This window comes from Pavona decussata, unplaced genomic scaffold, assembly GCF_977016875.1.
Source record: "Pavona decussata unplaced genomic scaffold, jaPavDecu1.1 SCAFFOLD_37, whole genome shotgun sequence".
In the NCBI taxonomy this organism is placed as follows: domain Eukaryota; kingdom Metazoa; phylum Cnidaria; class Anthozoa; order Scleractinia; family Agariciidae; genus Pavona; species Pavona decussata.
In genome coordinates, this window is record NW_028145459.1 from 3,915,001 (window position 1) to 3,928,751 (window position 13,751).

The 13,751-nt window shown below is 38.4% G+C and overlaps 1 protein-coding gene across 1 annotated transcript; it reads left to right on the forward strand.

Moving 5' to 3' along the window:
* The first annotated feature begins 7,864 nt into the window (after nt 1-7,864).
* Nucleotides 7,865-13,280, forward strand: LOC146484124 (uncharacterized). The gene is made up of 5 exons (XM_085105398.1): nt 7,865-9,599; nt 10,122-10,254; nt 10,400-10,536; nt 10,945-11,122; nt 11,915-13,280. The coding sequence occupies exons 1-5, from the start codon at nt 8,292-8,294 to the stop codon at nt 12,172-12,174; spliced, it is 2,016 nt and encodes a 671-aa protein (XP_084961524.1). The 5' UTR covers nt 7,865-8,291; the 3' UTR covers nt 12,175-13,280.
* The last annotated feature ends 471 nt before the right edge of the window (nt 13,281-13,751 follow it).

Genomic DNA, 13,751 nt, shown 5'->3' on the forward strand with positions numbered 1-13,751 from the left:
CTTTACAACACAACTCCTGAAGCTCCATTTTATCATTCTCATGATAAAGTGCATCTTGGGACCATTAACAAAGGATTTATCTGTAACTTTTCTTTGTACTCTTGACAGAACATTGTCATATCAGTCTTAGTCCACCAGTTTAGAACAGAATGCATTGAAAGATGTTTTCAACACCATGAAAGAACACTTTATACATCATTTTGAAAATTTTGGATGGGAAGAGATGCTCCAGGTGTGTCTGAAATGACTTGTGTGTTGAATTGTTGAACCCTCTCTAAGGGTAGGTAATGAATTTCGCTGCCAGCGGCCATCTGTTTGATGTAGTCATGCATAAGTTGCTTGGAGAAGAGCGTTGTTGCAAATACACACTCAATATCTGGATTGAATAATTTATTATTAGGGTTGGATATTCCTCGATCTGGCAGGTCCTTTTGTCCCTCTTCATGAAATGTGTTCTGCAGAATCTTCCCTAGTCTTCCCTGCAGGTGTAATTTTTGACCAAGTACCAAACAGTAGCCACTTTCCTCCATAAATGTCATCAGCCTTCCGATTTTTATCCTTTCCAAGAAAATTATGTGAAGAGGTGTTGTCTATGTCATCATTGATGATAAAATTTTCTTGCTCACCAATTCCACACATTGCAATATATACTTGGACCAGCACCACAATATGAATTGACGAAACAATTTGTAACTTCCTCTACCATGTGCTCCATAGTAGCTTTATGTTTGTCATCTCCTATACCATACTCTGAATAAATTCCCTTGCTTGAAAATTTTCATTGGATAGGACATGGTTTTGTGCAGCATGAACTCGTTACACCCGATTGCTCTATCTGTGGTACTAAACTTTTGAGTTACAGACCTCAATTTTAGTATCCTCACCAAACTGCATGACAACCACATTCGTACCAAAGTTCCTCACAGGGCCTCAGCTGGACCATTGTCCACAATAAATGCAAAATGTTCTACTCTCAATGTCTCAGTTTCAGGATTTCTGAACAAATGATTAAGTGCTGGATTTGTTACAGAAGAAAGATGGAATTGAAATCAGGTTGAACTGTTTCTGGCTCAAAGTAAGAAAGTTTTATAAGGGTGGTTTCTGTTCCCACCCTACAAACAATGTTAACAAACCTCTGTTTCCCTTTCTCTTCAAGAGCTACAGTGTAGCTGTCTCCATAAGCAGGTGACTCATCAGTATATTAACTGCCTTATGAGTGGACCTATTCCAGTTGTGATGAAGAAGGATAACTTTCCACTTCCAAGTTTTTCCTGGTTTTTGAACCAGAGATAAACATCAGTGTGAATTTTTTCTTTGGCATCCTTAATGAGTCTACCAAAATACTGTGTGGCAATTATGATTGTCCTAAATCCAAGGTGAGGTTGACATTTTAGAGTGCACCTGTGTAAGTTTCCAAAATTTTTAATAAGTGCTCTTCTTCAATTCAGTTCGTGGTGGCTTATGAACAGATAAGCAGGTGTTAATACCTCGCCCTGGATGGTGCTTTAGTAGCAGGGTAAGTTCCTCTGCAGTAATTTGAGTCTAATTGTAGCATGTCACTGCGCCTGGCAATGAATCTCTCTGGAGATAAAGTTAAGGATTGTTTCCCTTGCATATTTCGTGATGGTATTACTCTCTCCAGCTCTGTGACGTGCAGTGTCTGCTTGTCTACATGTAGGATGGCTTTCCAGGCCTCCCGTTGCCCTGTATATATGATTTCTTTCTCCGTGAATTCCTGCAAGATCTGGAAATTCTTTACACTTCAGTTTCCTTCCTCTCCCTTTCAACAAAACTAACAATAATCTCTCCTCCAATGGCAAATAAAAACATTTATAAATATTGTTGACAAAAAAAGCACATATTTGTGACAGCCTTTTATCCTGGACATATTATTATTTACTCTAAAATTATGTACGATCCTAGTCTATTATTCACTGTACCTTTCTATGTTTGTATGTCGTGGTGAATAAATAAATAAATAAATAAATAAATAAATAAATAAATGAACATAACTGACAAAATTAATGTGAGAACCAGACATCTGCTCACAGCAATTCACCTTTTGTAATAAGGAACTGCTAGTTACAACATTTCTGCTTTTTCAGCTTTTAGGTTAATATCAAACTGTGATGGAACCAAAGAAACCGCCACTAGCATCACTCAATCCTAAAAGTTTCAAGCGATACAGATCAAGTCCTGGTGGGAGTAATTCAAGTGAGTTAACCTTCTGTTCTCATCTATTTTATTTATTCAAATCACTTGATAAGTCATGCCATTCTGGATATATTATTAATTAGTAACTTTTGAAGTTCAAATATAATAATTTTAAACTTATCCAAGAAAGCTGGAATAACCAGAATGCTTCAATCCAGGCTGTATGTGAAATAGGTGTTAATTTGGTGTTAAGCTGGATACTGCCTGCAGGCTTTCAATTGTTAAAAAGGAGGAGGAATTGTGTGACTTTAATCTTCTAAATGAGGCTAAATACATTTTTTACGCCAACTTATTTCACACAAGGGATTATTTCATGCTTCTCAGAGGCTGCTGGGAAATAATGACTTGTTTTTGTTTCAAGAATATGAGGATAGGTCAGTGTTGGTGAGACATACGTATTTGTGTGCAAGATAATTAGATTAGTATTCAGAATGACAGATTCTACTGTCATTACTGGAAAGGATGCAATTCCAGATAATAATGATGATGATGATGATGATTAATATTTAGTCAGGAGGCTCCTCTCACCATGGTGGTTTTTGAGGGAGATCATCAAGAGATGCATGATCCAACTAGCGCTAACAAAACACACACACATTTTCTAACCAACAGGAATGTCTAAACACTCATCATGAAAGAAATTGTGTAGACTTGACCCAATGCCAAATCTGCTTGTTAATGCATGGCTGCTTAGAACAGCTGTTGCCAGTTATTACCAGAATGATCAACTCATCATTACTGCAGGAGGACACTTTACAATGATATGGAAAGAAACACTGGTTGACCCACGCTTTCCAATCTATCATTTCTGAAAGAAACTTGAAAGATAGGTCGCCTCTGAAATCCATGAATATCTTAATGGCAACAACCTTTACATGGTTGCCTAACACGTGACCTAAATCTTGCTGTTGTCAGCATGCAGTATTACGGTAGGTGTTGAAATAATATTGTCGGAGCATGCTGTGTTTGATTAGATGCAAGCCCACCTGTCAAGTCATGGTCTTTATCCCATGGTACAGTCTGCATACAGACAGGGACAAAGTACAGAGACAGTGCTTCTTAATATACACAATGGTATACTAATGGCCATGAATAGCAAGCATATTGTGCTCTTAGTTCTACAAGATCTTAGCGCTGCATTCAATACCGTCTGTCTTGTCTTCATGTCTGGATAAGAGGGACGGCACTCAAGTGGCTTGCCTCTTATTTATCAAACTGGCTTTAACATGTTTTACTTGATGGAACTGCTTTCCAGTTAAAGCAAGGATTTCGCTTGATTCCTGTTTAGGTCTGTTACTCCTTACCCTGTATGCCAGCAAACTATTTGAAGTGGTCAAAAGCTGACACTTGCCAAGTGCGCTTATTTAGAGGGTCCCCAATAGGGTTCTTCAATCCCGCCATCCCAGACAAAATTTTCCCTCAATCCCGTAATCCCGTCCGCTGTTTCATACCAATCCTGATCCCGGTCAACTCATAGTTTTTTCAAGCCCCTTACCTCGACGAAAAAAGGCATTTTCAGTTGGATGTAAATTCCCACTGCAAATCTGAGCACTGATCTGTACAAGTACTGGTCTTTGGTCACGAGAGAAATTAGCTGTAAGATTATTTCTTCTATTTCTTTCCACCATAACGACGACATCGTTCATAAAAGACGTTTTCAAAGTTTCCCGCGATTCATGTCAGTTAATAAGTCGTTAGCAATTTTTTTTTAGAGATTGTCCTTTTTCCTTTTGTTTTTTCTTTTTATTCTCTCTCAATTGAATGGTGAGGGCTGCCTGTCTTATCAGTTTGATCCTTGGAAAACTTTTCAGTCATCAAAGTCCATGGTGAAGAGCATTGCTTCTCACGTACTACAACGTGGGACTGTACTGACAGATATTTAAGGCTGGTTTCCATATGATCGCGGATCGCAGATTGCAATACGGTCTGCGATCGTCTGCGATCATATGGAAACTACTTCTGCGATTGTCTGCGATCCTGCGATCGCAGACGATCGAACCATGTTCTATCTAAAGGCTGGTTTCCATATGATCGCAGACGATCGAACCATGTTCCATCTAAAGGCTGGTTTCCATATGATCGCAGACGATCGCAGACCTTATTGCGATCTGCGATCTGCGATCCGCGATCATATGGAAACCAGCCTTTAAAAAGGTGACAGGCCAAACACGACCCCCGCTGGTTGCTTTATCTACCTTAGACTTCTGGATTAAGTACTTTCCTGTCGTACGTTTCTGAGAGATTTTCCTTTTCGATCAAAATGTGGTGAGATCTCTCTGTTGACCTTTTGAATTTGATCATGAAAGAAACTGAATGGAGGTTTTCTTATCATTCGGAGCGGTTTGAATTAGTTCCTTCATGTTGTTGTGTACGCTAGCCCTGTGGCATTTGTTTAGGCTTAACGGCTCAAGTTAACTGAAAGGTCTCAGGGAGCACAAAGAAATTTTATCTGTAAAGACATAGGACCCTTAAATTTATTTTCTCGTCTAGGACGGTGACAAAGTCTAGATTTTCATTGTACATTTTCGATACCGGACTTCCCGGATCTCGTTTCTTTATAGTAACATTTCCCGCATCCCGCTTTGTAAAATCGTCAAATCCCGCGTCCCGTCCCTAATTCTAATCCCGAATCGTCGCTCTTTTCTGCTAAAATCCCGAACCCCGACCTTTAAAAAAGCCAAATCCCGGATGCGGAAAAACCTATTGGGGACCCTCTATTTACACAGATGACATACAGACTGTTGTACTTAGCCTTTAAGCCTGACTGTGCCTTGAGTACAGTTGATCTAGTAGTAGCGGTATAGTTAGCTACGTTACGCAGAATGAGCGACAAGCTCACTTCCATATAAACAAGGGAGTTACTGTAGACATTTTTACTTTTACTTTCCTTTGAAGATTTTGTAAGGCCCAGTTCCAACGTCGTTCAATTTTCCACAGGGTGTTTCTAAAATGCAGACCGAAGACCCAGTGATATCTAAATGAAGACCTAGTTAACTTATATTAAATGAAGACTTGTTGATCAATCTTCTCACAATATTTTAAACAAGGATGATGCTAACCACAATGGGTCTGACTATTTAGGCTGGTTTACGCGTAAAAGCAAGGCTTAAAAGCAAGCATAAGCATAATTTAGCGCAAGCATAAGCACAAAGTTTTTTACATGTGCGATTAAGCATGTGTGCGATAAGTGGATTAGCTTTGCTAATGGCAATTATGCTAATTAAAGATTACAAGCATTGGTCAGCATAAGCACAAGGTGACATATATATGCAGGTGCAGTGAATTAAAATTTTGGCGCCAAAACTTTCAATCCGAGATGGTACACATTGCCATCTTGAAAACAGAACATCCACTGACAACTTGTGACTACTTTTCTGTTCTCCTGTGCCTATGCTTGCATTATATTATCCCATATTGCACGGGCGACCCAAACAAAAGTGCAAGCACAAGAAAAAAGAACAATTTCCTTCTCTTGTGCTTGCTTTTATGTTTGCACTTATGCTTGCTTGCCCTGGTTTAATACATGTTGGTTTCTTGTGCTCATGCTCGCATTTATACCTATGCTTGCATCCTACGTGAAAACTAGCCTTTAAGTTCACAGTTTTTCGAAGATGAGGACAAGCAAATTGTAAATTTTGATTGTTCCATATCCTTTTCCAAGAGGGAGAAAGTAGCACTCTCAAGAGGGAACTTTGCAAAGTTCCCCTCCTTGCCCAGAACCCCCTCAGGGATCGGCTGATAATAAGTGCATAACACCCCTATCTTGAAGAATGCATTTTAGGTAATTCCTGCGTTGGGTTTGGTATATGAAAAGTGCAACAATTGAATTAAGCCTTTTCAAACTTAATTTTTGGGATGACCCAAATTACATGTCTTGTTTTTAACTCTCTTCTCTGGTGAATTCACTTGTATGCATCAGTCTAAGTAGTGTAGAGAAATCACTGCTTGCAGGGTAGTCTAAATCCCATCCATGGGGGAGGAGCCAGAAGAGCAGACAGAGGAGTGCAGGCAAACACTGATTATTAAATGTAGTTCAGAGCAAAAGCAAAAGCACATTTAGTGATACCCGAGAACAATCCTGTCAAGAATACTCAGCTGCTTCTACGTCACCCACCAAGCCTTCAATTATTGACCTCACAACTATGAAATCCTTTTGAACTTACAGAAATCACAGAAAAGGTTTACAAGTGTGTAGGTTGTGGGAACAAACTTTAAACTAGAAAAGACAGCCTGGACCCACACATGTACCTGTACATGTACGTTTTAAAGAACAAGATTCTGTCTGGATCAAACACCAGAACTACTAAAAGAAAACATTTGAAAATTGAAGCATTCTCATGTTTATCACATCTTCCTGGTAGGATGAAATCCAAGCTTGAACTATGAAAGTGTATGAATGTATATCCCAAGTTATACTCTTACTGCTACACAGCTTTATTTACTACAGGAAACACATAATAGTCATCCTTCTTCAGTGTCAAGTTCTTCTTCTGATATGAAAAATTTGTTCAACATGTTCATATAATTCAAACCTTTAGGTAGAAATAAAATCCATACTGGGCAACCTCAGATTTGTTTACTGACAATTTTTGCTTCAAATTGGCTGATAGTAAGATACAGTCATTTGTGAAAAGGGATCCATGAGGTAAATTAAACATGGCTCGAATTCTTTACCATGGTTGTCAAGAAGATAGATGTAAAATACAGAAATACAGTGTGGTTTCCTTACTTGACCTTGTAAATGGTGTCCTCCTACCAGAGAAGGTAAATTATTCTGCCAACCCCCCCCCCCCCCCAACACACACACACACACACACACACACACCCCTCCAATTTACTTTCTTCAACACTGGGAGAATATTCACCAAGATAATTATTTTGTTGCAAGACTGAAGTATTGACTGTTGTGGGGAAAAACAAGTCTGACTGGTTATTACTAACAATAATTTATTAGACAGTTGCATTTGAGCTGAATGTTATAGCTAAACCCTACAAAAAAAAGCTGCCAGTAAGACTACAGACTAGTCTTGTTTGCTCTGTTTTAGCAGCTTCTAATAAGTCTTTTAAGTAACATATCATTTCTGACTGTAATAAATTAATTCCTTCTTTCAGCCACAAATTCAAGTACAACCAACAATGACGAGACTGTCTCACAATTGACTCCCAGTCCAGGTATTTCAATACTGTTTTCATTCAACTTATGAAGTTGGTACATTGTAGGTGCACTTTTTTGCCTGTGTTCTTCAGAGTTCTTCAATTACAACACTCACGCAAAGGTCAGGGTCTATATCTCTCATCGAGCTTGGGTTACCTGTGCTCAAAGAGACATGCTTCACAGCGCCAGAGGTGTTTCTGCAGGTCAAAAGCCTCTGCATACTGTAGAAGAAGAATTGATTTGCGAAAAAAAAAAGGGGAAGAATGCCACTAAACAAGCAGCCTAAAATGTTGCGTCAAGAGATTTGTTATTATAAGGTCGAGTTTTTTTGCTATCTCAGGTTAGGATTTGCTGGAGTAATCAGAAATTTTTGGGAAATAGGCTCTATGGAACGCCATGACTGCCTTATGATACTTTTTGACATTCTTTAAGGTGGTTTTGTAATTATATGCAGTGGTCTAATCATTATATGCGGTGCTGATTCCGTTATATGTGGTGTTTATTCCATTCTCCGTGATGGTTTCTTTATTATATGCGGTAGTTATTATATTATACGCAGTGCTTTTTCACTTATACGCAGTGTTAACTGCGTTCTACGCGGTATTTTTGCCATTATGCGAGGTGCTTGTTCCATTATGATCGATGGTTAATTCGTTATATTTGGTGCTTATTTCATTATGTTTGGTAGTTTATTCCTTATATTCGGTGATATCTTTTGCGGTGCCTTCTTCCCATTATACACTGTGCTTTTCTCATTATACGCGGTGCTTTTTTCGTTATAATCACGGAGCCTCGTCCTCGTTTGATCTGAAACGAGGCCAGAAACACAAGAAGGCCTGGGCATGAGACATGGAGCTTTTTCTCCCGCCATTTTGAAGCTGCTACTTTTCGTCTTTCGTCTAATGCGTATTTCAGCCTATACATGGAGTCAATCTTGAATGAGTTAGGGTTAGGTATACTGAAAGAAAGATTTGAAGATGAGAGAGCCGAACCAGAAGTCGTTGCATGCTTGTCAGATGGAAACCTGGCTTCGCTCGGCGTGTCAACAATCGGCGATCGTATTCGGCTACGAGAACTTTGCGCAAAATCTTTAGAAAAGTGCAAAGATGAAGGTGATGATGATCGGAAAAACTATCGAGAACGAGTAAGAGAGGAGAGAAATCATTTGTTTCAACCTAATCGCAGTAGCTCTAGTGGAAGAGGAAAGAAGCGGAAACCTGCTTGCCCACAGTCAAAGAGGCAATGGTCTTTTCAGTTTGTGTGTCTGGCGGACAGATGTTCTTTTAAGACACCATCTTCTCTTGAGAAGCAAATACTGTATAAGGCAGGCCTAGGGTTGAAAAAGATCAAGCTTGATCCTACTGACGACGAAGATACAGTGAAAGAGAAGATACTGTCTGACAATAAAGACGGCGACGGAAACCCTGTAGGCTTTCCCTCCCTTCGTTCATGTGGAGGGTTTGAGTTGATGCAGAGTTCTCCAAACTGCAGAGACCTACGACGTATTGATTGCTGTTGGAGTGCAAGAGATCTCAAAGCTAACTTAGGAGGAGGTCAAGGGAAAATATACATTGTTCCGATTCAGAAGTCACTTTCCACAAAACCTACTCAAAAGAGTGAAAATTCAACTTTAAAGGAGGAATGCCACATTTGTCACAAGCAAATTCTTATTCGAGATCTGAGAAAACACCTGTGGGACTGTCAGGATGAATCCCAAGTGTCTGATGAAGGTGACGATGATTTAATGCAGTCTGCATTCAATACTTCTAGAAACGAAGGGGACATAATTTCACCTTCATCAACATCAACCATAACAGAGCCACCACTTTTCCCAACCACATCACAATCTGAATCACAATGCAGTAACAGGGTTACCTCAGCAGCTGCAGCAACTACTTTGGTTGACTTAACCAGCGAAACTTCATTGCTCGATCCCACATCATCAGCAAGTCACTCAGACGATGATAAAATGACAGTGGATGAGGTGGCTGAAAAGACAGTACAATACTGTCGGAAAAATAATATAAATGATCCAGTTGAAATTTTGCGATGTTTGCAGTTATATATGGTCACTGGCAGAGCCCTTGAAGTTGAGTTTGCCCATGTGGAACAATCTGGAGAGACAAACTTCATCATGGTGGATCGCCAAAACCTCTTACAAACTGCACTTGATGAAATAAGTTCCCTGGAAGACTTCAGGAGGACGCTGGAGGTCCAGTTTTATGATGAGGTGATGTTCCTAGTTTTATTAGGTCTTTTTCTTGCAGAACGCAGTGGCCCCTTGTGACCTTTTTTCTGCCTGTACAGTAGGTGACTAGAAAATCTTAGCGCAAACCTTTGATGTAAATGTTGGCGACCCTGGGGTTCGTATGCTCAGAAAACTCAAATGATGTACAATTTGTCATCAGCACAACCTTAATTTCAGTATTGAGCATGTTGGGAATGGCAGGAATTGGCAGTAGAAGAATTATTGTATCAATTCAGCTGAAGCAAAGAATTTTAACACTTGTAACAGAGGTTCACTTAAATAAATACCTCCTGGCTACAAATAAATGACTTGTTTTGGCAGTAATCTTCTTTTGGTGTGAGATCATTAATACTTAACATGTATGTGCTTATGATTTTCAAAAGTGTTCTTGATTTTACACCATTGGAGAGAAAACAAATATTAGTCCTTTCCTACCTTTTTTATGAATAGTCTATGTCCACAGATACTGTGTATGGACTAATACTGATGGTTTTCCATATTTAGGAGGCTCAGGACTATGGTGGCCCCCGAAAAGAGTTCTTCTGTTTGGCACTTAATGAAATTAAGAACAAATACTTTGATAATGGCCTTAGAGAGCTGATGTGCCAGGATTACCATACAGTTGGAATAATACTTGGTGAGTACTGAAATAAGTTTTATTGGTTTTGTACATGTATCCTGTAAATCTAGCTTATGAGCCATTGAACTTACTCTACATGTAGTTCACAAAGTTGCATGTATAGTGATAATAATCATTTATTATTGACTTGCCTTTGTCATAGGTCTCAGTATTATTCAGAATGGAAAACTGCCCACTTTTTTTACTGAAGAGATGTTACAGGCTATCTTTAGCAGAGTAGAATTAGAACCTTGCCTTAAAGAACTACAGAATGGATTTAAGAAAGTTGGAATATACCAAGTAAGATTCACTCATTTTCACTGTCTTTGAAAATATTATTACTACTGTTTTAATGTTTTTTAATTTCATTCCAAATTTCATCAGATATGCTGATATGCTATGTAAGCTTTTTGTTAAATATCCTATTCTCCTATTTTTCATGTTTTTTTCCTATCTTTCCTATTTTTGATGTTCAAATTTCCTATTTTCTTGAACCTATGTGCTGCTTGACATCCTGTACATGCAAGAAATACATGTACTGCTGGCTTGGGATTGCCCAAAAACTATGCCAGCCTTGCATTTTAGTTGGTTAATTTTTCTTGAAAATTCCTTCTTTTTCTGGTCTGGAGACAAGATGATAGAGGAAAAGGGCCATAAACTATTACAAGAACTGCACAGTATGTATTGTATGTTATTTTCCACTTGTAGATTGGATGTGAGCTTCCAATATTCCTCCACCTGTTAAGGCCAGGGCCTCAACAACCTCTGACTGTAAAGAATGTGACCAACCTTCTTAAACCAGAATTCAGTGAGGAAGGGTCCAACAGCAGGACATTTGAAAATGCAGTCTATGCAAAGTTTATGAAGTACATGAGGGAAGCAGCAAGTAAGTCAATAATAAATTTCAGTGTATGATGATAACAGAGAGAGTATTCACATTTATTGCAAAAAGTGACCAAATGACTCTTTTTTCATATCATTTATTGCATACATGTATTCTGTTTGTTGTGCACCTCTTTTAGTGTGAGGGTAAGTGTTATTTACCTTTTTGAAAACCTTGAGGAAGCAGTTTTTTTGATTCATTGTTGTAAGATACATTAGTAATAATTATTGTTTGGCCATTTGCTGTTCCCTGTTCGTGTGATGCTTGACCTCACCAATGTATAGTAATAGCAGTACACATGTATATGTGCAGCTGTAATGTGTACATGTCAGTGGTCATGCAATGATTCTAATAGTGCATGTACATTTGTAGGAACATATAAAATTGAAATTGTTATATACCTAGACTTTCACTCAACAAAACAAGCACTGTGATTGGTTGATTCTTGGTCATGTGCTCCTGATCAAATACAAATGTATCCCGACCAGGATACAATTCTGCAGTTGTTTCTTTGTTTGTTTTGCTGTGATTGTTGAAGGGAAAGTCTAAATGTATAACAAAGCACTTAATGTATGGTCCCTTGGGAAAACTAGTTAGTTTCCTTTTCCCTTGAGTCCTGATGATTCCCTCAACTTCCTCTTGGGAAGCATCAGGACTATTAGGAAAACAAAACTAACTGTTTCCTTCAGGGCCATACATTAAGTGTATAGTGTAACTTAGCAGATCGAGGAAAATCATTTGTGTTGTAAGGCCACTTATACATGTAGCTCTTTCCTCTTTTACTCTTATCTGTAGGTGGAAGGAGAAATGGAGTAAAGCTGGCTCAAATTCTGAAATTTACCACAGGAGCAGAGGAGGAGCCAGTTCTGGGTTTTGTTCTACACCCAACTTTGGTTTTTGTGGAGGTTTTAAAGGGATTTTTTCCAACAGCCAACACTTGCGTCAATCGTTTGTGTCTACCACGGCCATCTATGGAAGTCCCCTTACCCAAAGATGATGAATTATTTAACATGTATGATCTTGCCTTTGCTAATGCATTTTTTGGTAACATATAATTCAAGGCCAAACTGAAGGATGAAATGAAATAAATTATTGTTATTTCTCTGTGTGCTTTGAACCCAGGAGTAACATACATATACTGTAAGTCCACTGAGTGTGATTATTTGGGTTACAGTCGTTCTGTTGCTTTCAGTTTGTCAGTTAAGCCATGATGTTAATGAGTTGAATATTGAGACTCAATACATCTGTTGTTTGTCCTGTCTTGTGATGTTGTTGATCAGTTATCTACAAGCTTTGGTTGGTCACTGGTTTCTGTTCAGTGACTATTGTTTTTAGTTGGTAAACCAGCTTTCCACTCTGCACTGCAATACATTTAGCAGAGTAGCAGTCAAGATGTGACCAGTTTATTAATGGTGCCGAGTAAGTGATTGATAATGTGACCACTTACAGTGTGGCTGTTCAATGGCAGCAACAGCCATATAAAAATAATATTCTTTCCACTTTCACTCTGAAGATGGTTACTGCCAAACTAGTCATTGTAGACTACATGTTAGAGTTCTTTACACAGTATTTATCAGTTATAGAGGGTGGGGTGGGTGCTGGTCAGTTTATGGGACCTTCATTGCAACTTTGAAAGTTATAATCAGTGTAGTCCAGGATGTTTTCACTAAATAGTGGTCATTTTGTTGTTTTATGGGATACCCCTTAAATGTTGCTCTGTATTCTAACCTGTTAAAGTTAAGCATTTTCTTTGAAATTTGGACAGGGAATACCATAATCTCTCTAGTAAGCTACCCTCCTTTTTAAGCCCCTCCCCTCCCTTTTAACACTCAATTTGATCTGTAAGATGCAACTAACATACTTTTTCTTTCCTTGTTTGAACTATTATTATTGTTAATATTAGTATTAGTAATTCTTTGCATGCTGCACTACCAGGATTTGAATTGCTGTTATTCACTTACATTAAGGTTGCCCAAGTAGACTTTTAAATGTAAGAATAAAATTAAGTTGAAAAAAACTGAAATAGAGTGATGATTATCTTTTAATATTATTTAATGACAAAGCTAAAAAGAGGCATATTTTTAAAATTTTTCAAGTCTTGTAAGATGATTTTCAATTTGTTACTTAAACAAAAAGTTTAATAAAAGAAGTTTTATTAGTTGCTTGTGTACAGATTGTTTCTTTGTACTCATTCAAGTCAAATGACTGTGCTTGTTTTTAGTACAGTGTTTCAGTTTCACTCAGCCTCACCACCATTAACTCGGGTGCAGTTGTTTCCTTAAAACTACATACAAAAATTCAGGTATTCTTGGGCAAACTAAAACATTGACCCAAAAGCCACGTGTTCTAGTGATGCTCTTTCGAAAATGACATGCATCAGTGAAAAGCCCTCTTTAGGGAGTGTCAGTAAAGTTTAAGAATTGAATGAATATTGCTGAACAATATGCAGGCCTTTCAAATACATATCAATGCCAAAATTTGAAGATGTCCATGTTGATGGAATTTCAGTCTGCAGCTGTTGCTTGCAGTTTTCACTCAATTGAAATGATGGGGCTTGAAACATTGGCCTACCCTGACTGTCCTCTTCTGCCTCATCATTAACGAACCCTTCAACACCATAACTGTTGATGGC